We start from the raw sequence: 27,941 nt of genomic DNA, 5'->3' as shown, positions 1-27,941 counted from the left end.
ATTACAGAATGAGCCGCACTTGAGAGGAATCAGGTGCTTCCAACACAGAAAGCCCAGGAAACTGCAGCTATGTCTGTAGCTGCTGCAGGGAGTGAGAGGCTCCTTCAGGGCCCTGATTCAGCAGGGGCAATGCAGCAGCTGAGAGGCTGAGGAGAAGGGCAAACTCCAGGCAGGAGGCACTAGGAAGCAGAAAGAGAGTCCCTCAGGGATGAGGGGCTGTGCCCAGCTGGCTCTGGGATGAAGACCATGTGAGTCTGTGTTCTGTTTGTTGTTTCAAGCTAGAGGGAACATGGACCTGGGATTGGGGCCTAAAGGGCCAGTGTGCACCTAAGGACTCAATAAATTGGACCCCCCCCCGGAAGGGGATGGTTTGAATTTAGTGAGTTTGTAAGAGGCCCCCAGGAGGGTGCCTGCAAAGTGCCCCAGGCCATGAGGGGAGCTCTGAAAATGGCCACCCCGCTACAGTGACCTGGAACAAATCACTTAGGCCCAGATTCTCAGCGGTATTGAGATGCCACTGACCCTTTCAAAACTGCCTAACTCCAAAGATGCCCAAATCCCCTTGTGCAAAGGTGTCTGAACCCCACAGCTACCGAGCAGCTCAGAGCCCCAGCTTAAGCTAAAGCACCAGATGCCACAAAGCGGGGTTCTCAAACTAGGGAGTGTGGGGGGGGTGGAAATGTCTGTTTTGCCAGCGGGGCCCAATCCCGTGGGCATGCTCTGAGAATGCCTAAGGCCTCATACCTATCAGACCCATCAGCAGGAGGCCTGGTTGCAGGCTACCAATAGGTGGGAGCACAGCACCAGCCCAAGGGACAGCTGGGGGCAAAGGGAAGTGTAGGGTGAGTGTGTGAGAGAGGTCATGAGCATGACCAGAAGAGAGTGACAGATGGATTTGGCTGCTAGGGTCCGGGATACCTCAATGGCTGACCTGGCTAAGGTGCCTAACTTCAGGGGAAGCTTTGTGGCTGAGGATTCTGCATGGAGGGAGTCACCTATCTGGTCTGTCAGCCTCTTACATGCCCAAGTCTTTCTCCTGTCTCTGCCCACTTCTGGCATTTCTTTCCTGGCTAATTCAGGAGACTCCCTTCTCAGCTGGCTGGCTTCTGAGGATCCCTTTCTTAGGCGCCTAATTCTCCCCATGTATGTGGCGCCCAAGTGCCTCGCTTGAGGCTGAGGCTTCCTTCAGGCAGCAGGTCACCATCCTAGGGGACGTCCATGTAGCAAGCGGTAGCCCACGGCAGCGAGTCTCAGAGCTCAGGTTGACAGGCTCAGGCTCTCATGGCAGCACTGCGCAAACATCGTGGCTCCAGCTGGGTTTCAGAGCCCTTGCTGCCGCCTGAGCCGCAGCATCTACCCAGCTATTGTTAGCACTATGACGCAAGCCCTGTGAGCCCGGATCTGTCCACCCGAGCTCTGAGACTTGCTGCTGTTTGCGGTGTAGGGGTTAGGCATTGCAATGCTCACTAGAACCACACCTAAGTATCTTTGAGGATCGAGGCCTCCATTACCATCTGTAAAATGGGAGTAATAGTACTTACCATAGATAGATATCTAGATAGATAGTGGAAACTCCTGGTACAGACAGGCCAAGCTGCTATTAACACTGGTGCAGCTTACCCCTGTTTGAAATTGAGATAAGCTCCATTGGAGCAAATCACAGCTTTCTTTGAGTACACCAACCTTGTACTGGAGCAGGAGTCGGAATCAGGGCGAATTCCCAGTTCCAACAAGATCTTAGAAAGTTTGTTACAGTCAAGTACTAGAGCAGCAACAATTGTAAATGACCAATTAATTTGTGGCCACACCATTTTTAGGTCCCATCTGATGTAACTGCAGTCTGGAGGCAGATCTTAATTTAGGACTAGAAAGGGAGCTGTTCTTTCAAAAAATAACAGCTTGGTTGGTGGTGTGTTGTCTGCTGTGCAAACTGATTTCTGCATTCAGCAATGTCTCTATTCTCCCAGGGTTAGCTCAGAAAGAGCCACCAGAGAGTAAATTAGACTTCCAGCTAATCTGAATCATTAATTTCACCTCTCACGGCTTCTCCCCTCACACGCACCCCCTGCTCATTTAATATTCACCCGCAGGCCATGCCAGTGTGTTTGGTGCCCGTGCGGGAAACACGGATATATGAAAACCATACCCTGTAAAACCTGTTTGACACCTATGTTTGTTTATTTTATTTTTAAATGTAAGGTATCAGCTCAAGAGAATGAAGAACTCTACTTACAAACCACAAGCATGGACACGGGTGTTCGGAGTTTTCCCACGTTGCCCCACACCTGATCTGAAGAGATCCCCTTTAGGAAGTTCGTCCCAGGGTTGTACATAAGTGTAGCGGCTTCCTAGGCAAATGCAGTTTTGATGCCTCTTTTAGAGTCAACTTAGTGGTCACCCTACTCCGATTTATTTCCCTATCCCCTCACCTGGTCTCCCTCTCACCTCCCTGGACTTCTATTTCCCTTTCCTCCTGCTTCTCCTCCCTCCTAGCTTTCTTCCACTCCCCATTGGTAGGGTGGAGAATTTGCCCCTTGTTCAAACAGCCCAGACCTGCAGCTTTTGCTGTGCAGATGGGCTCCTGGGGTGCAGGCTGTGTTAGGAGGAGGGGGTCATTTAGGCTGTTTAGCTGCAGGAGCTTTTTGAGTTCTGGTCTCAAATGTGGCACTTTTAGAGTCTGCTTACCAGCCCCAAACTACCCCATAGTTCAGTCTCTAAGCCCCATTCTGCCCAGCTTAGACTCCTGACAAGATGCCAACTGTTAGCACCAGTTGTGGTTTCTGTGATGTGGATCCCAGTCCACGAGGCACTTGTCTGAGATTCAACAAATCCATTTCACGCGGGCCACTGAATAACTATCAGAGATGGTAATGTACCTTCTGGTCTCTACTGACCTAGGCTGGATTTGAATCGGCAACATAGAAGGTAGAAGGTTCTTAAATCCAATACTAGTCCATGAGCCATTTAGTGCTCCATAATGCTTCTGTTTTGCTTCATTTTACGAACACAGAAACATATCTTACTAAACACAGAAGTGTGCACAGTGGAAGCAAATGTCTTTAGTAGGTGCAGATAGCATTCATACGAGAGACAGGTGAACCTGAAAAGCTTGGATGTAGATCTCATTTTATCCACTCTGGACATTTGAAAAGGTTTGGTTAACTTCTTGCTGTGTATTCATCTTCCCTTCCTCTGAAGCTATCTGGTTCCAGACTGGAGTAGAAGTGTGTGACTGTGCCTATGGAGATGGCACTTGCAACATATTCTAGACCTACTGGAACAACATAAAACTGGATATGTCATAAGAGCAATCTCCCTTGGCATCCTAGGGCATTTCCATTCCTTGAGGGCTAGAATCTATGAATAAACCTGGAGGGCTAGAAGCTAACCTTGAAACAAAAGTTGCAATGTTCTTGTAATCGCATGAATCCAGGAACTGGGGCCTTAAGGAAAATGTCAAATAAAATGGAGAGTTGGTGAGAGTGCTGTACTTGGGAAATTCCCCAGTTAAATGCAGCAGATTGCAGAGTTCGAACACATATCCAAACAAAACCACCAGCTCTAGTGCCTGATTGGGGGCATGCTGCGAATCCAGACTTGAAGATTGTGGTTTGAGCTTTGTCTCTGTTTGAAGTACCCTTAGCATAGCATTTCTTATTTTAAAATATCTACTCTCACCTGCCCATCACCTCCATGGCCCTCCTCCTGCTGGTGACATATATTCTTGTCTCTCATCTGGACCATGGCCTCTCCTGATCATATACCTGTATAGTCAATGGGCCAGATTCATCCTTGTTATACACTCCCTTTACACCAGCTAGGCTGCTGCAAAGGGACCTTAGGACTGGCAGAATTTCCCACTTCTGGGAATACACCTGGTACAGGAACCAACCTGAACTGTCTCCAGAGCAGCCTTGGGGGCAAGAGGCATTTTGGGCAGAGCAGGGCTGGGTTGGAGGAGAGAGGGGGTGGATCAGGGTTGTGAGAAGCATGGTCAGATCACTCCTGCATCCTTGTGTTCTGCTCCCTTTCGATGGCCCAAAGAAGCCATTATAGCAGAGGCACAATTTAGGGCAGCCCCTGGGCTGCACCAGGAGCCAAACTGGCTCCGATAGCCGCTGATAAGGAGATGTGCTGGCCCCCTGCCCTCAGTCTCTGCATTGGCACAGGGATGAATCTGCTTCCCCCTGTTTGTGTTCAGTTTTGTTTTTCTAAGCTTAGAAGCCACGTTAAATTATTCAAAGTGCCCCATGGTCCTTTTTCTTGCCAGTTTGCATAAGCAGGTGCTGACATTCACCATGCAAATCAGCCCCGTAAAAGACAATAGACAAATACAGAACTACCCACTAGGCTAATGCAGGGGGAAAGATGCTGGCTTGCCTTTTTGACAAAATCAATCCTTTCTCATTGTTCTGGCTGGGCTATCTAGGTAAGCATCCTCTTATTAGACCATAACCCAGATAACACACACAACTCCTTGCTGTCCCATTTATTTAGCAATGTTCACAATTGAAAATCCATAGTGACAGATGGGAATGCCATGTGTATTCAAGGATGCAGGCTGGGTGAGGACACGGAACAAAAAGCTCTAGTGCCTGATTCGGATCTTTCTTTATGGTGGTGTAAATCTGGACCAACACTCTTGCATTCAACACAAGTGCCACACACTTCTGTGGCTTGGTATATTCATTTTTATTTATTATTTGATAAATAGCATCCTGGATTGATGAGTGATGATGTAGGGAACAGCATAAATAAAGTGCATAATTTTTTTGCAGAATCGTTCTTTGTATTACAGTACAGGCTGCAATGGAAATTGGGACTTCATTGTGCAAGGTGCTGTACAAACATATAAATAAGACGGTCTGTGCGCCAAAGGGCTTACAATCTAAGATTCCCTGGAGCTGTGGAAGAGGCACTAGGTCTGACAAACCAGACTGTCTTTGTCCTGTGTTCAAACAGCACCTACCATGATGATTCATAACTTGTGATTCCTAAATACTGTAATGCAAAAAATAATTGTAATACTTCCTTTCTTTGTTGTTGTTTTTTGTTTGTTTGTTATCCTCTCCATTTTTACAGATGGGGGACTAAGGCACAGAGCAATTAAGGCCTAGTTTACACTAGAAAAGTTTTGCTGGTGTAGCTGTACCAACAAACTGATGTAATGTAGACTGATTATACTGGCAAAAATGTGCTTTTGCCAGTATAGCTTATACCAATTCAGTGAACAAAATAAATAATACTAACAAAGCACCTTTTTGTCTGTATAACTGCATCTACACAAGGGTTTTTGCCAACAAAATCACTCCCCTAACAAAAACTGATCTGTTGGCAACTGTTTCTAGTGTAGACCTACCCTAAGTGGCTCGTTCAAGGTTGCGCTGCAAGTCTGTGGCCAAATTGGAAATTGAGTTACAGGGAAGTACTTCTGCCACAAAATGATGCTTCCCCACTAGATCTTATAATACAGTAATGTCAAAACTTTCCATCATCAGTGAGTCTCCCAAGTGTTGATTTCTGAAGGAAGCAAGCATCTTCCTTACATATGAGTTTTGTCCTTAACTAAATATGCATCACAACCATTTAAAAATCAATGTTTTTTCTTTACTATTATTGACCCATCCTTTTAAAAAGAAAAATCTTCCTCTCTCCTTCCACTCGCCCCCAGTAATTCACTGTGTTCCCATTGTTCCTTTAAAATAAACTCAAAAAACGTGTATGTAACATTTAAACTGACACCATTCCACTGAATCTGTATTCTTTGTTTCTGATCCTCTCATCAATAAGTAATTGTGTGTTCTATTTTTCATGCTAGTTTCCTACAGGATTTCTAAAATACCATGTGATGACGGCTTTCCATCAAATTATCCTGACAGCTTTTAAAAGTTAAAACTTCCCAGACAAACTAATTCGTAGGTTATAGTGAACACTGTGGTGGATTAGGTGCCTTTTCTTTTTAACATAGTGTTTACTGAGCCAACAGGTCATAGGTGGATAAACAATCTTTAAAATAACAAAGCCCTGAATTATTAATGCCCCCCCCCACAAAAAAAAATAAAATAAAAACAGATCAGGAACATTATTTACCATGAGCTACATTCTCTGGGCCTGATTCTCTGCTCCATTAAATAACTTTTTCACAGGCTTTGGGTCACCTCTCTGAATGATAAGTTATTAAAATTAACCACAGCTGGTCACAGAATTGTACAATGTTTTGACTAGGGCTGGTTGAAATCTTGCCTTTTGTGGGGGGAAACTGGTTTAGGTTTAAAGAACAGGAGTACTTGTGGCACCTTAGGTCTGGTCTACACTATAAGTTTATTTCAAATTTAGCAGCATTACACCGAATTAACGCTGCACCCGTCCACACAACAAAGCCCTTTATTTCGATATAAAGGGCTCGTAATATCGATATCCGTACTCCTCTCCGACGAGGGGAGTAGCACTGAAATCGGTATTGCCATTTTGAATTAGGGTTAGTGTGGCTGCAATTCGATGGTATTGGCCTCCGGGACCTATCCCACAGTGCACCATTGTGACTGCTCTGGATCAGCAATCTGAACTCAGATGCACTGGCCAGGTAGACAGGAAAAGCCCTGCGAACTTTTGAATTTCATTTCCTGTTTGCCCAGCGTGGAGTGCTGATCAGCACAGATGACCATGCAGTCCCAGAATCAAAAAATAGCTCCAGTTCTGCAGTTTCTCATTGGAGTCTGGTTTTGAAGGTTTTTTTTGTTGGAGAATTGTGACTTTTAGGTCTGTAATTGAGTGATCAGGGAGGTTGAAGTGTTCTCTGACTGGTTTTTGAATGTTATAATTCTTGACGTCTGATTTGTGTCCATTTATTCTTTTGCGTAGAGACTGTCCAGTTTGGCCAATGTACATGGAAGAGGGGCATTGCTGGCACACGATGGCATATATCACATTGGTAGATGTGCAGGTGAACGAGCCCCTGATGGTGTGGCTGATGTGATTAGGTCCTATGATGGTGTTCCTTGAATAGATATGTGGATAGAGTTGGCAACAGGCTTTGTTGCAAGGATAGGTTCCTGGGTTAGTGTTTTTGTTGTGTCGTTTGTGGTTGCTGGTGAGTATTTGCTTCAGGTTGGGGGGCTGTCTGTAAGCAAGGACTGGCCTGTCTCCCAAGATCTGTGAGAGTGAGGGATCATCCTTCAGGATAGGTTGTAGATCCTTCATGATGTGCTGGAGAGGTTTTAGTTGGGGAATGAAGAGGATGGCTAGTGGCGTTCTATTACTTTCTTTGTTGGGCCCGTCCTGGAGTAGGTGACTTCTGGGTGCTCTTCTGGCTCTGTCAATCTGTTTCTTCATTTCAGCAGGTGGGTATTGTAGTTTTAAGAACGCTTGATAGAGATCTTGTAGGTGTTTGTCTCTCCTTTTTTGACTTAAAGAGTCGGGGGCTCCTTTTAGAGCACCTGCTCATCAAAAGGGGAGAAAGTGATGCATCAAGGGAGGCGTAGTCCAGCCAGAGAGCTCCCCGCCAGGGGTATAAAGCATGCAAACTACAGCTCCCATGAGGCATTGTAGTGCCACTTTGAAACAAAATATTTAGTTTTTCTGTTTTTCATCAAGATTTTTCTGGGGCGGGAGAGGAGAATGGAATCAATTTCCCCACTAGCTCAAATTTTGAAAAAGAACAGGGTCAGATTTTTCACACAACCTTATTCATCCCAGTTTTCAACTAGCCATAGAGAAAAATAGATTTTTGTTTTAATGGAGAGAAAGGGGATGCATTTTTTCATGACAAATTTCCCCATTTTTCTTCCCCTTCTAAAATTAGTCCATTGAATTGCTCTTCCCTGATGCGGGAGATTCCATTTCAGCATCAAGGTTCTGACCCACAGCTCATTGAAGTCAATGGACCCTATTCTGCCTCCCTAAGCTTCACCCCCAAGTACGACTCCAGTAGCATTCAGGAGGTGTGAAACAGCCACAAGGTCCTGGGGGAGAATTCCTCAGTGCAAGTGTTGCAGAGGGAGACCACCCCACTCTTAAGCACCAGCATAGGTGTATGTTCCAGGGGGGCAGAAGGGAGCGAAGGCCCATAGCTACAGAGATTCTGGGCTGCAGAGCAATCCGTAGTCTGGCTGAGTACAGCTTCTGTAAATTAAAGCAACCTCCAGGACTGCTTCAGTTTATGCCAGGGGCCTCATTAGCTCTCAGCCAGCCCCAGATGCAGGTGGATTAAAGTCACCGTTGCCCCTACTTCCTCTGGGTTGCACCTTCTGTGCTGTGAGGAGCTACACAGAATCTGCCCCAATGGGAGTAGTGTTCCCATTGACTTCAGTGGGCTTTGGCTGCAGCTCTTGTCACCTAATCCAGTGGCTCTCAGCCTTTCCCTTTCAAGAGTCTGATTCGTCTTGGTACCCCCAAGTTTCACCTCACTTAAAAACTATTTGTTTACAAAATCAGACATAAAAATACAAAAGTGTCCCAGCCACACTATTACTGACAAATTGCTGACTTTCTCATTTGTACTGTATAATTATACAATCCATTGGAATATAAATATTGTACTCCCATTTCAGTGTATAGTATGTATACACAGCAGTATAAACAAGTCATTATCTGTCTGGAATTTTAGTTTGTACCGACTTCGCTAGTGCTTTTTCTGTAGCCTGTTGTAAAGGTAGGCAAATATCTAGATTTGTTGATGTATCGCCTGGAAGGCTCTGCGTACCCCCAGGGGTACGTGTACCCCTGTTGAGAACCACTGGCCTAACCTACCTTCTTTAACAAAACAGTGCATTACTTAAAGCTTGGAAGTTGATGTGCTTGTTCAGGGTGACGTTCTCTGGCTACTGAAGAATCAGGGGGAAAGCACAATTCTCATGTTAAATAATGTTGGTTATCCTACCAGCATGAATATTGAATGTCCGGCCTTAGGGGTGGTAACTTTTTACAGCAAAAATCAAAAATGAAACTTGCAAAATGCATTCCAGTAACTACCAGCTAGAATGGTTTTGAGCGACTTTCTCACGCACGGAGCAGCGAAGCTGTCACGCGACTTCCTATTCAAAAAGCTGCCATGAAACTAAAATGTACCCCTGGGTCTGAGTCCTGCTTGCCTTACTCATGTGAGGTGCTGAGCCGCGAACGCCCTTGTCTCCCAATAAACTGGAGTTGAAGGTAGATGAGCTCTTTGCAGGGTCGTGTCTGCAGTGAATAAAGCAGATTTATGATTCATGAGGCCCCCCGTCCATAGATCTTGCAAAGAAATGTTTGGCAGCTTGGGGAAATAGCTGGGTTTATTTTAACCTTTAAGAATGACACCAATTTCACAGCTGTTAATGCTATGTGACTCCTACACTTTCCAATGCAAATTGCACATCCAGGGCTAAAGCATTCAGAGGAGTTGGGTCTGGAGGGAAGAGAAGAATCTCCATATTAATGTGCTGATATCTTTGCTCTGAAGTGTTTAATTTTATGCTTTAGTCAGATTTCCCCGTCTGATTAAGGCAGTTATCTAAATAATTTTTGTTTTAAAAGATTGGTCAGTATCATCAGCTGAGACTTAGAAAAACAGAATGTTTGTTACAAGTCAAGTGAGATTTTGCTGGCCTGGAACAAGGCAAACTGCTGCATATTCATAAGTAGAATAGCCATTGATCAGGGGCCTGATCCAAAGCCTTTTGAAGTCAATGGGAATCTGACTGAAGTCAAGAGAACGATTGATTTCAGTGGACTTCGGTTCAGGCCTGTCAGTGAATATCTAGAGCTGGCTGGAAAAATAAGGGCGGGGAGGGAAGGGGAATGTCTGAACATTTTAAAAGCTTCTCTCTCCATTTTATGTCAAAATTTCAAAACTTCCTAATTTTTCTAACCAAATCTCCCTACCTCATATTCTACTCCTGTTCACAATGGTGTAAATCCAAAGTAACTCCATTGTAGTCAGTTACTCCTGATTTACAGCTGTGTCACTATGGGCAAAATCTGGCCCTTGTTCTTCATCCACTGCTTAGATAATATTATTCCCTGTCAAATGGGATGGGCTTGCTCATAGAAGCCCAAAGTTTCTTCTCCAACAAAACTCCAGCCTCGAGCAAGGAAACAAAACTGAGTCACCCACCGAGAGTGGAGCAGTTCCCAAGCACAGCAGTCACTGAGCCCAGCACAGGGGGAGATGGGGAGATCCCAGACGTCACGTCACTGGCAATCCCTGTGGACCCATCCTTGCTGCAGCCAGTGACCCTGCGCCTTGCCCACTGAGTCCACACCACGCTCAGCCTGCGACTTCCAGGCTCCCTGAGCATACCCAGGAGCAGCTGTAACCACTGTTCACTAACTCTGCCCCTGCCAATAGTACACACTGTGCATATGGCTGCAGATGCCACTGCATGGAATTGCTAATCAGACAGAGCCTTTTTTCTTCTATGGAACAGATTCTTCTGCCCTTATTCCTGTTGAGTAATATCTGACTCCTTGAATGGGCCCATTGAAATTAACAGTTCTACTCCTGGAGAAAGATGCCGCTTAATGTGCGTAAGGATATCAATACCTGGTCCTATGTTCCTAGTTCCAATCCAGTCCAAGCTAGTCATGTGTGAGGGCTTGGTGCTGACAGCAGTCTGGTCCTGATACAGCAGAGCACTTAAGCACATGAGTATTCCCATTGACTGGATCAAGCCAGAGCGCCTTGCAAGATCGAGACGTGAAAGATGTAAACGTCTGATGGCTTTTAGGCAGCCTCCAGTATGTGAAATACATTTGGTCTTAATCAAAATCCTGTTAAAAGATGTCATTGGGATTTACAACATAGGATTAAAAGTAATACAGTGTTATTTTGAATGGTTGCTCCTAACAGTGTGTTGTATTGATCAGAAACAAATCAAGCTCAACAGAAATATTCTAAAGTAGACACGTTTTGTTTTGTTTTTTTTAAATTTCCAAACAGTGTAAAATCAATTAATCGCAAGGAAAAGGAACATAAGGAGATCTCTCTTTCGGGTGGTTTAATTTGTTTGTGTGTAAGTAGTGCATGCTCCCCATATAACAGTGCTACCCTTTGTTAGACATAAAACAACTATGTCTGAACCAAATATCTACTGATGGTGACATAGCTACTCCTTATGTAAAGTTGCATTGGGTTTTGCACTTAAAGCAGAGCTTGGATTAATGGTTTTCTTTATTTTCCTTGGGGTTGTTTTGTATAATCAATATTTTGGGTTTTGTTACCAGTTTTAGGGGCCAAAATCCAGACTCTAGACGCTATGGTAAGGTTCCAAAAACCTCACTGGAAGTTGAAGTGATTTCTATAGCCACCTTCATACTCTTTAGGCCAAACGTCGATGCCTGTTACACAGAATTAAAAGGGCCTGATTATCTTCTCTCTTAGTACAATTTTACACCAGTATGTCACTTCACTGACTTCAGAGGAGCTACTCCTGATTTACACCACTGAGCGTGGCGAATCAGGTCTAGCATCTGGCCCCCAAAGTACATAAAACTAACAGGCAGGCACCACAGCTGGCATAAATTGGTGTCATTCCACTGAAGACAATCAAGCTATGCTGAGTTACACCAGCTCAGGATATGGCCCAATATCTGGTTTCTTAGCTGTGTATCAAGGCTTTTGGACAGTGCAAACTCGGGGCCTGATCCTGCAAAGTCCTGAGCCCCTCGTACAAGGTTCTGAACATCCTTAGGGCTCAGTGGAGTGGAGAGGGCTCTGCACCTGGCAGGAATTGGACCCTAATCTCCTGCTTCTATGTAAGTCTATCCCTTACAGGCAAAGCCATTCATTGTGCCTGGTTTACAACCATCCCCTTTGCAGTTCCAGCTTGTTGAATGAGCTGTGTGGCTCTTTCAAGTTGTGTCAAACGGCAGAGTTTAAGGAAAGAGTGAAGGGGGGGAGGGAGGCGAAAGTGTCACAGCTCCTGAAGGTCTTTTTAAGAAGTTCCATTTGTTTGAAAGACGCTGACGTGCAAGGATTATGTGGGGAACAAATCAGCGAAGCGTTGCTAACTCTTGAGGCAATGCAGTTGCTCACGTCCCTCCGCAGTGGAGCTGATGGAGGGAGCTGGTGTTCTTGGGGAGGTGGGCGGGGGAAGGTGGACCAGGATCATCTTACACAATGGAAGAGAAAAGAGAGCAGCTTCCACTCATCCAACACAAAAGCATCTGAGGAAAAAGGGAGTTGATTGTTCATTTATCCGCCTAGATTTCCTCCCTTTGCTTTTTTCCTTTCCTCCAGGTTTCTACTTGACAATCAACAAGATCTTTGGGAACAAATGACTATGTAATAGCAAATGTTAGTCAGTTTAACAGGATCTATTGTTGGAGATGAGGTGAAGGGCTGATGCATGCAAAGTTAATCGTGATTTTTTTTTATAGATATGCATTATGTCCTGGCTGGAAAAAATAAAACCAATGTTTTGAATAGGACATAAGCCCTCATGCTTCAGGGCATAAACTAACTTCTAATTGAGAAGGTCAGGAAGAAATTTTCCCTATGGGCAGATTGTACCATATTTGCCAACTGCAGAGTTTCTTGCGACTTTCTTTGAAGTGTCCATTACTGGACTAGAGGGACCTTTGGTCTGATCATGGTGGTGGGAGTGAGGGGAATATAAACCTTCATGCTTTAAGGCAAAAGATGAGGGAATTAGGAAGAAACTTCCCCTATGGGAAGGTTATTCCACAAAGACCACTTCCTGGTTGTTGCACTTGTCCTGAATCATCCACAACCAGCCATAGGTGCTGGAACTACGGGTGCTTCCGCACCTCCTGGCTTAAGGTGTTTTCCGTTATATACAGGGTTTGCAGTTTGGTTCAATGGTTGCCAGTACCCCCTCTATAAAAATTGCTCCAGAACCTCTTCAACCAGAGTTTGTCAGAGACAGGACGCTGCACTAAATGGACCACTCGTGTATTCCTAGTCTAGCAATTCCTAATGTCATCTTTTTTTTCTTATTTAGAACTTTTATACAAAATTATAAGCCATGTCTGTGTTCCAGAGCCATAAGTAGTATGATGATTTCAAGAGAAAGGACAGGAGGGTGTTTTCATCATGTGTTGGTATAATATGCATGGTGGCCATTTACTATCTGATATGTCTCTCAGTGAACTAAGGAGTATTCCTGAATCATACCTCCAAAGGAGCATCTTGCACATGACTCCCCAAGACTAGTCTCAGATTTGACACTGAATCATTGTGTGGCCTCAAGGAACTCACTGAATCTCTCCTTGCCTCAGTTTCCCCATCTTTAAAACCGGGGTGATAATATCTGTCTCTTTTGAGGTTTAATTAAATGTTTGTAAAATGCTCTGAATGCTTAATGTGTGCATGTGAGTTGATCCAATGCCCCATGATAGCCAGAGAGATTAAATTGTAACCACATCTATTTCTATTACAATATTCAGCTGCCTCCTTTCAATCACCTTTTGTAAATATTTGTTGTAATAGCTGGCTATTACCGCGCTTCCTTTAGAAATATCTGACTAGTGTTGCTGTTAATACCTGCCAGCATCACGGCACATAGGGCCTTTTCCAAAGCCCACTGAAGTCAGACCTCTAGTAACTGTAACGGAAGTAATAATTCATTTTTTAAAAATGTACAGAATCTTACCAATCTGACCAGTTTACCATTTCCCCATAGTCATTCATAGAAAGGGCTCTAAATGTGGGGGGGGGAGGAGTTGATTTTGGTTTTGCAAACTTCTGCAGTAAATTGAAGCATTCAAAACTTGGCATAAAAACTGACCTTAGTTGTGGGGGGAGACAAAAATTCAGATTTGAAATTTGAAATTCAACGTTTAGGAAAATTCGCCCATCAAATAGGAACTAGATAGAGTGGTGATTCAGCTCCCTTTGAAGTAAATGCCAATGTTCCCTTTGATTTGATCAGAATCAAGCCCCATGGATCATTTTCACTTGCAAACTGGACTGGTCCTATTTTTTCTAGGTGGAGAAACCCACAGTGTTTTTTCAGGGTTGTTGGTTTTTTTTAATGAAATTGGCGCAGTTTCACCAAACTCAGATGAAACACAAAACCCCTCTGTTTCAACATTTCTGAATGTTTTCTGAACATCTGGTACAGCTGTAATTCTAACCCCCACAAGGCAGGAGTGCAGCCCAGGGCCTGATCCTATTCCAATGGAAGTTGATAGCAAGTTTACCAATGAGAACAGGATTTTGCTGCAAGGCCCCTATCTTTCAGCTGCCTCTGTGGGTACATTGACACTGCAAATTAAGGTGTAATTGTAGCATGGTTAGACAGACCCATGCTAACCTCAGTCCACTGCTATTGTTACCTGCATTAGCCGAAAACAGGATGGCACAGGCTTAGTTCCCCCAGTTTGACCCTACTGGGAACTGAGTACATATTCAGGTTGCTAGTCTGAGTTGGGTCCTGCTATTGCTATCTCTGCTAGCTAAATTAAAGCTACTGTGGCTATGTCTACCATGCAATAATTACATCTTAATTTGTGGTGTAGATGTCTCCTGTACCTCTCTATGGAGAGGCTCCATTAAACTCAGTGGGATGCAGCAATATGCCTTTGAAGAGACACTTGTAGAACCAAAACAGCCCCATCTTCTTCACTGCTGCGTCATTCCCTATCCTTGGTATGAGAGGAAGGATTGAGATCATGGCACTGGACTGGGATTCAGGACATCTGGGGCCTATTTTCTGGTCTGCCACAGACTCCATGTATTACCAGTCAACTCAGTCCCTTTCTACGCACAAACTTAGTGGTTGAATGAAAGAGGTGTTTTTAAAACTGATTTAGTTACATGGGTACAAACCCCACTTTTATTTCTGTTTCATGAAGGGTTTACTTCAATTTTGTTTCTTACTTAATTAAATATAAACTAAACTAAGTCACTGCTAAGCAAAATTAGAGTGTCTTTATGGGCTTTTGGGCTGTTTTAACTAAATCAGCTTTTAAACCAATTTTTCAAGTAAACGGGTGCAATCTTTTCATGCTGGCAAACTCCTAGTCTCTCTCTTGCTACAGTTCTACATCTTGTAAAATAGAGACAATACTTTCCTTCCCCAAAGAAGCATTGTCAGGATAAATCTATTCATGTCTGTGAGGTGTTCTGAGATCCACGGAATAGCCGCGTTCCCATCCCTCTGATGAATGATGCTTGGTATCTAGTTCTATTTTTTTCCTGAAATGCAGAAATTAGATTTTTTTAGAAACCCATAAATCTTTCTTCCCCACACCCCTTCCTACCCTGAGGGTCAAGATCTAGGGCCAGCATTGTTTGCTTGAAAACCCCCTTAAAACCCTTTACACTGTCAGAGTGCTGTAAAGGAGCCCTGGGGCATAAGAACCAGGCCTGCAGTGTCTTAAACATCCATTTGCTTTTTAAAAACAAAACTTAAAAAATGTTTTTCCTCCTCAGGTCATGAATTTGTCAGGTTTAAAACCAGCCACAACAACAACAACAACAACAAAAAGCAAAATGATCAACAGTTGTTGCTCAAGCTTGTTCCTGTTCTATCATCCAAAAAAAGTTTATGATGAAGTGTCAGGCATGAATACCCAGTTTATTAAAACAAAGTCAGCAAATGTTTGTTTATGGGAAAAGGGGCGCGGGGGGGAGAGAGAGGACGTGCTGTTGTGAGCATAGGTCGAAGCACGTACTATGGTTATGCGCGGGTGTGTATCAATATGCGTATTTGCGTGTTGGAGGGTTTAGGGCAGGGGTCAGCAGCCTTTCAGAGGCGGTGTGCCAAGTCTTCATTTATTCACTCTAATTGAAGGTTTCGCGTGCCGGTCATACATTTTAACCTTTTTAGAGGGTCTCTTTCTATAAGTCTATAATATATAACTAAACTATTGTTGTATGTAAAGTAAAGAAGGTTTTAAAAATGTTTAAGAAGCTTCATTTAAAATTAAATTAAAATGCAGGGCCCCCTGGACCGGAGACCAGGACCTGGGCAGTGTGTGTGCCACTGAAAATCAGCTCGCGTGCTGCAGGTTGCCTACCCCTGGTTTAGGGACTGTATGTATGGTCTGTTTGTATAATGTTTGGGGGCAGGGGGGTGAGATGTGTGCATATTTGCATGTGATTGTGCATGAACTCTGTGTGTATTGCATATTTGAGGGAGGGGGGAGTATATATGCACCATGTATATAATCCATGTTTGCATAGATCGGGGCCGTTATTTGTGTGCATGGCTGACTGGCTGTATTGACTGTATGCAACCTATGTGGAAAAATTCATTGTGTGTAATACATGAAAATGCCTCTGCTTTAATTAGCTGATCCACTTATTTATAGATGATAGATTATAATATCAGTATCAGAGGGGTAGCCTGTAGTTAGTCTGAATCTGTAAAAGCAGCAAAGAGTCCAGTGGCACCTTATAGACTAACAGATGTATTGGAGCATGAGCTTTCGTGGGTGAATACCCACTTTGTCAGATGCAGGTATTCACCCATGAAAGCTCATGCTCCAGTACGTCTGTTAGTCTATAAGGTGCCACAAGACACTCTGCTGCTATATCATCAGTATTTTCCTGCAGTAGCTACTAAGTTACTTTTTAAAAAGCAGGTGATCTTGGGAAAGATTTAGGGTTGTCATGCAATTTCCTTGAGCAAAATTAATCACAGGAAGTTTTTTTGTGTTTTGTTTTGTTTTTTTCCCCTGGCTTCTGTGAAGATTAACTTTTTTTTTTATTATTGTTTGGCAGGTCCTTTTAATTGGCTGGAAAATATTCTTCCTGTGAAGTTCCAGTGCTCTGGTGCTTGAATGAGCACAGCATCCCATTGGCTGCCTATACCACCTCCTGATTGGCTCCAGATCCTAGAGGGGGGATAGATAAGGCCGGCTATAAAAGCCCTAAGCTTTGCTCTTGGTCCCCCAGTGAGCAGGAGCTAGGGGTATAAGCGGAGCAAGGCTGCAGCAGTACCAAGTCCTTGACAGACTCCTTTCTCTGTGAGTGTATCCAGATCCGCATCTTTGCTGAAGCCGAAGAAAGAGGAGACACTCAGAAAAACTTAGCGGAAACTTGTCAGAGAATGCTCCAAAAGTCAGTTATTCTCCTGCTGCTGGTGATCAGTGCTTCTGCATCTTATGAAGCCGAACAGAATGACTCTGTGAGCCCCAGGAAAACCAGGGTTGCAGCACAGAATTCAGGTAACACCCCTCAAAGAGGGCTTTAGAGCCTAGAGCCCTGATGTATTTAAACTGTTGCAAATGTCTCTGCTGCTAATCTTTGCTATAGGCTGTCCCTTCATGGCTGTTAGCAATAAATTATGTAAGCAAAAATCCTAGGAAACTGATTCTGTGTAATATCGATGCATAGCTAAAGGAAATAATCACATTTCAGGAGATGGTTTATAAACCAGCATGTAATCTGCAACGTGTGTGTGTATGTATGTATGTATGTATATATATATATATATATATTCCAGATATTAAATGAGTTACATGCACTTTTTTCATGCTGATTGAATTTTTTTCCCCTGTCATAAATACACTTTAATGTTACATTCCTTGCTTATTAGCAAGTTAAAGCTCCTTCTGCTAAATATCTCTGTGTGTTCAAGGGGGCGGGGGAAACAAGATTTTTTTCTAATACCACTTCAGAGAATGTAATCTAAACATGTGTCCACTGTTAACATGTAGTCTTAATTGCCTATATTGGTCAGAATGGTAACATGACAATATGATAAACACACTTACCTAACTAGCCTTTACAATAGATGAGGAATAACTAGCAAGTCATCACTGAACGATTCTAGTTCGTGTGCTGTAGGTGTCCAGATGAACTGAGCACATTTTATGTTCTCTTGAGCAATGGAAAAATAAAAATCTGTCTTAAAAATATAAGGTAAAGACAGTGGGGAGGGATCCTCTAATTTGGAGCTCATTAAGAGCTGTTTTATTTTAGATCTGCAGGGCTTTGCAGTACTATATGAGGGTGTTTGCTCAATTTCCTTTTGTATTTGGTTGCTATAGAAACATAAGAGATCTCTCTAGTCCACTGTGCCTAAAACAATAAAACCCTAATGCATATTAAACCTGCTGAAAGCAAGGTTATAATTGGAACCTATCAAAACATAATTATGAAAACAACTTGAGATGGCCAGGGGTGAATTAGGAATAGGATAATATCACATCTTTCTCTCCAGGTGTGTAAGTGGTATTGGAGCACAGGGGCTGCATTTCTTTTTCCCTCGAAAGATAGCAGTTGTAACAGATCCCTCTTTAGATTAGGAGCTAGTTTTTGGTACAGGTTTTCCTCTACTACTCTGCATATATCCTCCCATCGCAGACATCTAATATCTTGATTTGAGACTCCAGGTTCACTCTCTTCCCTGAAGAATGTCAGTAACAAGATCTCACAAAAAGTAATGACTATGACCTGCACAGGGACATAATTGGACAGACATTCAGCTTACTAGAAAAGGTTAATACCTGTTAACTTTAGGGCAGTAATCTAGTAATACAGTTGGCTCAGTTTCAATGCACCCTATATCATTTTTTAATACGGAGAAATTTTATGTTTTGTTGGTGTCTGTGTGAATTATTTTAATTACACATTGATTGTCATTAGTTTAACTCTCTGGATCAAATGTTTATTCTGTCTTCATGAAAACCTTTATCAGAACTCTGCTCTGCTTATGAAGAGCTGGGTCCCATATTAATATGTAGCAAGTAACCAGGGACTATCTATGCTGCAGTTGGACTAAAACTTTCTCCTTCCTAGCATGAGAAAGTACTCTCAACACTAGTCAAAGCTTTTCTCCCTTCAAAATAGCCACAAGAATGAAAATGAAGTTATCACACTGGTTTATTTTATTTTTTGTTAGGCTAGGGTCCCTGTGCACTATTGATTCCATTTTTCTCTTTCAGCCATTATATATGATCTAGATATTGTCAATTCATCGTGACTGCCTTTCAAACTATTGGAGCTCCAGGGCTTTTAGCAGTATCCCATACATGCATAATCTCCACTAGTGTTTCTCCTTCATCTGTGCCTCAGATGCAGGGCCGCCTTTAGGCCAATTCCACCAATTCCCCCGAATCGGGCCCCGCACCTAAGAGGGCCCCGCGCCCAGTGGCAGAGCCACGGGGTGGGGGAGAGGGGGGGAAGTGGCTGAGAATCCCTTCCCTGGCTAGAGGCTCCTTTTTAATTTTTTACTCACCCGGCGGCGCTCCAGGTCTTCAGCGGCACTTCGGCAGCGGGTCCTTTGGTGCCGCTGAAGACCCGGAGTGAGTAAAGAACCTGCCGCCGAAGACTAGGAGCGCCACCCGGTGAGTACAAGCCCCACGTGTTTTTTTTAGTCATCCCTGCCGGGGCCCCATCGAAACTGTTCGAATCGGGCCCCGCACTTCCTAAAGCCGGCCCTGCTCAGATGGACTAACTTTACATTAAGTGGGCTCTGCACAACCTTTAAATAAAAAAGGTGTACATTCAATATTGACCTGAGGCATTATTACTTCCACTTTAAGTGAAACGGACCAATAGGAAACATTTTTAATTTGTACGGGTCTAGGACATGCGACTGTTGGAACAGAACACAGATCTAAGTTTTGCTGGTGGCTTATTTCATGACTTCAGTTAATAATATGCCTGATATGTACCTCTTGCTTTTAATTCCTTCCCCCCGCCCCCCCCCCAAAAAAAATTCCCGTGACACAGGACTATGTCTACAAGAGTCTTCTGCAACTTAATCATTGGTGACATGCTTTGTGCTCTCAGATGAAGGGGGAAGCATTGTGTAATGTCCTATGCCTGTCTTCCAGCTGAAGTGGTTCGCTGTTTAAATAGTGCCCTCCAGGTGGGTTGCGGTGCATTTGCCTGCCTGGAGAACTCTACTTGTGACACGGATGGAATGTACGACATCTGCAAGTCCTTCCTCTACAGCGCTGCTAAATTTGACACTCAGGTACAGTACCAGGCTAACCTCTTTTTCCTTTACACCCTGATTCAGCAAAATGCTTGCTTAATCCCCGTAGCACTCAAATGCTTGGAATGGAGATTTTAATAGGCCCTGATCCTGCATTCTGTAGAGGCCACCTATAGTTCCTAATGGGCCTTGCTACTACTTAGATGCACTTGTGGGAACCAGGACTTTGCTTTTTTGGCTACAAATCTATTCTTCAGGGAGATTTTCCACATAGTGTGTGCTGTGTGTGAGGACTTGGCAGAGGCCGTCTTGTGGGGCAGAGCGCTAAATTTCCTCTTCAAGAGGAAATATAAACGTTCTTCTAACAAAGTCACTCTTCTGACTGTGTAACCTGGCACGGATGTGTGATTTGAATTGGAAGTCTGCAGCCTGGGATTGCAAAACCAGATCAGCCTGACTCTCTGGAGCTGCAGATTTTTTTTTTTCCCTTTTCACACGGAATAGCTAGAGAAAGGATCGTAGTCTTGGCTCTGCTAGGAACGTTTACCATCATCTATGAAGTGGGCATAATAACCATCTCTTCCAATAGGGGCGGGTGACACTGTTTGGAAGGTCTCAAGGTGCCTTAAACTGAAACACACCACATCAGGATGTGAGCCTCAAAACCTGCTTAATGGTTGGGGCACTCAGCACCTTACAGGATTGGCCCCTATATGTGCAATATCACTATCTCACAGCTGTGCCACTAGCATTTGAGGCCATTTTGATGCTGTTGCTTAGACTGGGAAGCTCTTTGGAACAGGGAGTAAGTATTGTGTTTGCCCAGTACAATTAGGACCTTAATCCTCAGGGGGACCATTGGGCATTAATCAATATTTAGGAATACAAGCCAGTGGAACACAATGCCTTGACTGTAAATGGGTTTCTTTATTGCTGAGTAAGCTTTTGACACAGCAAGGATACCCTGCTTTTGCAAATTGCTGCTATTTATGTGTTAAAATTTTATGAACAACTTATGCAGTTGCACATTAAGATGATGATGCTTCTAAATTTGCAGGGAAAAGCCTTTGTGAAAGAGAGCCTGAAATGCATTGCAAACGGAGTTACGTCCAAGGTTTTCCTTGCCATTCGGAGGTGCTCCACTTTCCAAAGAATGATCTCGGAGGTGCAGGAGGAATGTTACAGCAAACTGGACATGTGTAGCATTGCAAAGCGTAATCCTGAAGCAATCACTGAAGTTGTCCAGTTTCCAAATCACTTCTCAAACAGGTATGTGGATGTTTCCTTATGTGAAACATTACAAGAACACAAAATGAAGCACATTTAAAGGGATGTTCTCAACCTGAGTCTACTTATTTAAGTTTTACATGTTCCAGATACAGCTTACTTTAAATAGTACTTCCTGGCCTTTTAAAATTCTGTGAATCAGATTTTTTTTCTGATTCCCCTGCTCATGTTTATAAAGTTCTGTACATTAGGGGGAAAACAGTGAAACTAGCTAGACAAAGAGCTCTGAAAGGCACAAAGTAAACTTAAAGCTGAGAATTCTCAGCTTTAACTTTTGTTATACTTAGCAGACATGTTACTTCTAGCAATGGATGGTAGATACAACATTTTCAGACATATAGTTGAGTGTCTCTTAGTGAATATTGCAGCTTAATTTCCTCCCAAGGCAACTCCACTGAAACAGTCTCATTCTGTGTTTAATATAAATAGCTAGTGCCCCCTTTAAAGTATTCTTAGTTAATTGGCTCTTCCATGACTTTGTTGTCATGACCCATTAGGTTTTGGGATTCTGAGCATTCCCTACTCCCAGCCGCCTGATAAAACAGAAGGTTATGGTCCTCGCTAGAACCAGGGACGGCTCTAGGAATTCTGCTGCCCCAAGCACAGCAGGCAGGCTGCCTTCCGCGGCTTTGGCGGACTCCCGCAGGCATGCCATGGGACCAGCGGACCCTCCGCAGGCACGGCGCCGGCAGAGCACCCCCTGCGGCTTGGCGTGCTGGGGCCTGGAGCCGCCCCTGGTTAGAACCAGGCAGGGTAAAGCTAGTGTGGGTATGTCTGCAGTGTAGACGTACGCTTTAGGTTTTTGCAATGTTATAATTATTTTGGCGGGGGGGTTACTGATATAGTTATACTAGTACAAGCCCTAGTGTGGATACAGTTACCCCCAATATAAGAGTGCCTTATACTGGGGATAACTCATTCCCTTTCTTATATAGGAGTAAGCTATAAACACCTGTATAACTGCATCTACCCCTGGGTGGGGGTGTTGTACCACATAACTATACTGCTACAAGCATACGTAGACAAGACCTTCATTTTATAATCTCTTGGCTATAAATGTTTGACTTGCACCCATGAAGAGTTCAGGTGAGTTGACACACTCTACATCGTGTGTGTGTGTGCGCGTGCGTAGACACGCTAGCACTCTGAAATGGTAGAACAGGTTAAGTCAAGGTGCAAAGCCATGGAGAATCAAGCCCTCCAGCAGGGTTGCTGTTCCTTAAGACACACGACTTGGGATAAAATGTGGTAAAGGAAACGACTCCGCACACAGCCTTGGACAAGCGGTGAAGCAAAAGGATATTGTAACATGTTGAGTAACAAAAGAAGCAGGATTTCCCAGCTAATAGTTTACACTAAGTTCGCCTAAAGCATCCTGCTTTCCCAGCCCAAGTCCCAACATAGACACAAAATAAGAATGTGCCAGTTGGCACGGAATTCCAACAGGAAGTAGTTAAAGGGTCATGCAGCTTCCTGTGATTTAATCTTAAGTCAGTAGCCGTGAAGGAGGAAGGCCCTTCTGCCTCTGGACATGCTGTAACTACTGAAATTAAAATCCATTTTTTTAGTAATCCTTTTTAAAAAACAGATTGTATTTCTATCCACTAATTTTGAGTGCTGGAGAGATAGTTAAGGCATGGAATAGGGTGTAGGCAAGGGAATAGAATCTGAAAGTTCATTTGATGATAAACACAAGATCATCATCATCAGCCACTAGAACCTCTTCTGCAAAGGATACTAACCTGAGCAAAACCTGATACTAGGAAGAAGAGAGGTTTCACTAGGCAGTTCCCAATCACTAGCTTCTGTGATGCATCTGCAGCAACATAGAATAAAATAGACAACATTCTGTCATCCTTTATATGACGGGTAAAGGATCAATAAAGGTGTTCATAAATGGCCACTGAGTTGTCTGAATCCAAAAAGTGTAACTTATCTAACATTAGGGTTTTTCTATAACCTCACAGGTGGTTACAAGTACAGCAGGAAACTAGAGCTGTGCAACTAACGGATATTTTTGGTTCTCTGAAAATTCACCTCTCAAAAAATTATTTTGGTTCAACCTGAAAATGAAATTTTTCAAAATCTTTGCATCATCATAAGACTTTTAATGTGCCAATCAGATTAAGTGGGGTTTTGTTTTTTTTTAATTATTTTTTAATAAAATTGAAAGAAACTTTGAAACAAAAATGTTTAAACTTTTTCTGAATTTTTGTTTTGTATCAAAAAACAAATTTAGTCATCTCAACATGAATTTACGAAATGTTTTGAAGTTGCCAAATATGCACTTTTCTCCACGAGGAAAAAAAATTCCATCCAGCTCTACCTATAAACATAGTACTTTGCTTATGACCTCTAACCTTTTGTAAATGTAAATTTCATAGAAAGTGTCACCCAGAACTCCCTAATGGGATCTTCTGAGTTAACGTTAGTACCTTACTCCAAACTCCCAGGCCTTTTACTTCATGCTACAGTTATAGCAGAAATAGCAATGTGCCCTGACCTATAGCAGTTGAGGAAGAAGCCTGAGGTAACATCTGTGAGAAGAGCACTGTCTCTTTTTCCTCTTCTCTACCCTATGGCCTTCTATCCTGCCCACATCCTCCTTAGATGTGGTAATATGCTCCCCATTATGTTCCTGGCCAGTAGCCCCCAGGACTTCTGATACTGCTACACTTTCTTCCAATTTGTTCTCTAGGACATCAATATGATTGCCCTGCACCCTTAAGTCCCCTTAAGCAGACAGGGCAAACCTGAACAAGTGATAGACAGAGAGAGAGCTGTGTTGATTCTTCCTGAGTCCCATGGAGGAGAATTCTTTTGAGCACTGTTCTTTCTCTGCTTGACTCAAACAGAGATGGGGAAACAGATCAGCACAAATTCCTGGCTCTCTCCCATAAACAGGAGAGCAAGGAAAGCATACGCTCAGGGCCTTGTGCTAAAATAAAATTCCACAGTAAAGGGTAGAAACTGCAGTCACAGGCCCTGATTAAATTAACCAACTTTCTCATCTTCAGCATGTTACTGCTGGTTGTAAATCCTAAAAAAAATTCATCCTGTTAGGAATGCCTGCATTTGTCAGGCTATTAAACCTACATTGTCCTAGTTTTCTTCTTCAACTCTTTCTAAAGACTACATAGAAGGGGAGAAAGGGTTGGTGTCCAATCTCCATAGAAGAGTCCTAAGCAGCATATAGAAATTCAGATGCCTTTATAGGAGTGTACATACCACATCAGACCAATGGTCCATCTAGTCCAATATCCTGTGCAACAGTGCTCAGAGGAAGCTGCAAAAAAAGCCATAAGGCAAACAGTTAGGGAATAACTTTTGCATAGGGGAATTTCTACTCTGGGGCGCATAAGGGTCTATAGCTTCCAAAACTTACTTCTGTCTATTATCATATGGTCCAGCATGTGCTCAAATCTATTTTGAGCTGATGGTCTTGATATTACACTTGTTTGTGGGGATGAAATAAGACCGTTTACAATTTTGATGGTTCTTTACTAGTGAATTAAATCCTGATAAAGATGAGACCTTCTTGATACCATTGCTCCTAGTCCAACACCGACTTGCCAAAAAAATCAGAGTATCATTTACTAATTAGAACTGAAATTTGTGTATTTAACTAGTCCTTGCTGTGCTCCTGTTAACTAAAACTAGAAGTTTGTTCCAGAAACATATGTACTGTAACTCCATGAATCAAAGATGGAGATGCATATCTCTGGGATAGACAGCAATCTATGTAAGTTGATGCAAATATTATAACTTGCGCATTTGCTGTGAAACTCTTACAGAGCAGGACCTGGGACCACCCCCTCTTGCAGTAATAGCTTACAATTTCAGCATGGGCCTCAATACACCACAAAAACCAACCCTGACAATTCCAGTTCTCTCTCAGCAGCACAACTTTTCTGGAGTAGTCTCTTTCAAACTGATTTGCTCTAGCTTGGGATCAACTCTCTCTCCTGTGCTACCACCTCAGTAACTGTCTTGGTTCATTTATCCAGGTATTACAACAAGCTCGTGAGAAGTTTATTGGAATGTGATGAAGAGACTGTCAGCACCATCAAAGACAGCTTGATGGAGAAGATAGGACCCAACATGGCCAGCCTCTTCCATCTGCTGCAAACAGATCACTGCTCTCAAACGCACCCCAGGGCAGACTTCAACAGGCGACGTATCATTGAGCCTCAAAAGCTAAAAATCTATTTCAGGAACCTCCGAGGTGAGGGGTCTATTCCATCCCATGTGAAACGTACCTCTTCAGAAAGTGCATAATTCTTTAGGGGAGAGAGAATGGGTGTGTAAGGGATCTAAGCACTACCAATATAGAAGCCTCTTTTTCTAGAAGAGTTAATACACCCATCCAAATGTACTGTAGGCTGATTTTAATAACAATTAGAAACTGGTTTTAGATTTAGTTCATATTTTCTATCCCTCTCAAACCAATTTGCATGGAACTAGGCTTCTGTGTTCAATGTCCCAGCTTTCTGCCTTTGAAATTTCTCCATCTCTCTTCTCTTCCCCACCAAAACAAAAGGAAAATCATAAACCTAGGCTTTTACAACAGTCAGTTCTTCAGCAGACACCAAATTATCAATGAACTGTAGCTCAAACACCCTTACCGTTTGAAACCAACTCAAATAGTTTAACCTTATTAATAGTATGAGGCTGGTAGGTGGTGATAGCTTTTAATGGATCTATCCTAAAGATATCAATGGAATTTGTGTTATGAATCTGTGCTGGCCATGGACGAATATGAATGTCGTGTTTGGATTCTTGGTCTCAGTGACATACAGTCTTAATCCTCTGTCATAAAACTCCCTTGCCCAGTTAATCTACCACAATCAGGTCTAGCACTCACGAAACGTGGAGGACTGTTTGTTTAGTATTGCCCTGCATCTCAGTGCAAAAACTACTAGCAAACCAGACTAGTTGCACTGTGGACAGCATGAGGCGTAAGACCATGTGGTGAAAGCAAATTTTAAGTTGGTCAGTCTTTGCATTGGTTTGAAAACCCCAGCATCTTTATGTACTGTATCTAACTGTTAAAAGCTTTAAAAGAATCCTTAACAAAACTGTCTTAAAACTAGAGTATTAAAGGTCTTGCGCTAACTGTGGTATACAGAGTTTAAAAATCTGTCATGTACTGTACATAAATTCCAGAAGAGTCTGCTTAAAAGAAGCAGAATATAATAATTTTATTGCATATAAATTTAGTTTTGTACCTTAGCTTTATTTTTCCCCCTGGAAACAGTATCTCTATCATGTTCAAAAGTACACATTCCTCACGGTGGCCTTTTTTATAATGAAAGAGAGAGAAATTGTTTCATCATGTATTAGAATTGGACCAGGTAAAAGAACTGGTGGGGAGCTATTCGTACTCACCGATCAGCTGGATTCTGACTGCCCAAGCTACCTTCAGGGGTTACCATGGTACTTAGCTTGCATCCAAGGCAGGAGTACTGTTAAAAAGCTAATCTGGGAATTGTCAAAATGGCTGACAGAACAACTCTTAAATATCACAGTTGCAGACTTCAGAAGGGTCACTTCTGAGGCACGACATGGAAAATAGAGCCATGTTTGGTATGCCTAAAGGTAGCCGGCAATCCAAAAAAATGAAACTCCTCAAATCCAAACACATGCATCACTGTGCCTGTTGCGAGGCACTTGAAATGCACGGCCTGCAAGCCTGCATTTCCTACTATGCTCTTCTGTAAAAGAGGCTCTGAACTGAGGCTTACAAGTTGATTTTTTTTTTGCACTCATAGCTGAAGGCTAGAGCAGCTTTTCTGAACAGTAGTCTGTCTTGGGTTCTGTACGCCAAAAAAAGCAACCTTGTGTTGTGTCATGTGAGCAGCGGGGCTAATTCCACACGCATATTCCAAAATCTACCCAGTTAGAAACTACTTCTGGTGGGTGGCTGACTCTGGTTCGGCTAGTTAAGAAGCTAATCAAGTTCTGTAAAAGGCTAACAGGAGGGACATCTCTTTTTGCAAAATATAAAGCAATAGAACTTTTTAACCACAAAGCCTTTAAACAATGACTTGCTGCTAATATATTAAAACCAGATGCAGTGGCAGCATTTCCAGAATTGCTGTCTTCATTAAATGTAGCCCGAAAGTGCTGTCGTAAAATTGTAAGCAGCAAAAAAGGTTGCTGACAGTGATTTTTTTTAATATATATATATATATATACACACACACACACTCTGAATTATGCAGTCCCATTCAAGCTAGGTGCAACATTGTAGTTCATTCTTAACACTATCAGGTATACTGGAATCCAATCCTGCTAGGTGCTGCATGCTTTCCAGTGGGAATTACAGGTGCTCAAGTAGCAAGGGCTTGATTTTTACCAGGTGCAGGTGCTCAGCACTTTGTGAGAGGTACTTTTCGAGATGCACCATTAGGAAAGGGACATTAGAACAGGAAGTTCACCGGAGTTTGGGTATCAAGTACACTACACAGTGGCGTGTCTACACTGGGGATTTGCTCCAATTAAAGCTACTAGTATAGCTGCCCTGGAGCTGTGGTCCCTTTACATACCTAGTGCAAAGCAGCTATTTCAACCAGTAAAACTCACCTTGTGAAGCAGGTAGAACACTTTCCCTCAGAACATTTTGTTGTTGTTGGAAAATGGCTTGACAACTTTTTCCAACTATATGTATGAACGCTGCTTAGGTTTTCATGGTTTTTTCCGAAGGCTATTTAAATGCCCAACATTTTGAATGTTAAGTGGAAACTCTTTTTGGCTGTCAAAAAAAAAAGTGTGGTTTTTCAATGAGATCCCCAAAAGTATAAAACATTTCCAATCAATTCT

The 27,941-nt window shown here is 43.0% G+C and overlaps 2 protein-coding genes across 6 annotated transcripts in view; one reads left to right on the top strand and one right to left on the bottom strand.

Annotated features, from left to right (window-relative positions):
• Positions 1 to 94: 94 nt before the first annotated feature.
• STC1 (stanniocalcin 1) lies at positions 95 to 26,420 on the top strand. The gene is made up of 5 exons (XM_045004114.1): positions 95 to 248; positions 16,667 to 17,112; positions 19,729 to 19,871; positions 20,890 to 21,101; positions 25,127 to 26,420. The coding sequence occupies exons 2-5, from the start codon at positions 16,995 to 16,997 to the stop codon at positions 25,395 to 25,397; spliced, it is 744 nt and encodes a 247-aa protein (XP_044860049.1). The 5' UTR covers positions 95 to 248; positions 16,667 to 16,994; the 3' UTR covers positions 25,398 to 26,420.
• Positions 20,817 to 27,941, bottom strand: part of SLC25A37 (solute carrier family 25 member 37) — a 146,596-nt gene continuing 139,471 nt past the window's right edge. For all 5 annotated transcript variants that reach the window (XR_006576726.1, XR_006576725.1, XR_006576722.1 and 2 more), the window contains exons 8-11: positions 26,348 to 27,873; positions 24,348 to 24,405; positions 22,862 to 22,935; positions 20,817 to 21,116 (exon numbers count right to left, since the gene is read on the bottom strand). The gene's annotated coding sequence lies outside the window, so the exon portion shown is untranslated. The remainder of the gene's footprint in view (positions 21,117 to 22,861; positions 22,936 to 24,347; positions 24,406 to 26,347; positions 27,874 to 27,941) is intronic.

This window comes from Mauremys mutica, chromosome 2 (assembly GCF_020497125.1).
Source record: "Mauremys mutica isolate MM-2020 ecotype Southern chromosome 2, ASM2049712v1, whole genome shotgun sequence".
NCBI classification, from domain to species: Eukaryota; Metazoa; Chordata; order Testudines; family Geoemydidae; genus Mauremys; species Mauremys mutica.
The sequence above is the reverse complement of the archived record's forward strand: the minus strand, read 5'-3'. Positions and strand labels throughout refer to the sequence as shown.

Coding starts and splice junctions, on each gene's coding strand:
- STC1 (XM_045004114.1), top strand. CDS start 16,995: ATGCTCCAAAAGTCAGTTATTCTCCTGCTGCTGGTGATCAGTGCTTCT. Junction 17,113..19,728: donor GGTTGCAGCACAGAATTCAG/GTAACACCCCTC, acceptor CCTGTCTTCCAG/CTGAAGTGGTTCGCTGTTTA. Junction 21,102..25,126: donor CCAAATCACTTCTCAAACAG/GTATGTGGATGT, acceptor TCATTTATCCAG/GTATTACAACAAGCTCGTGA.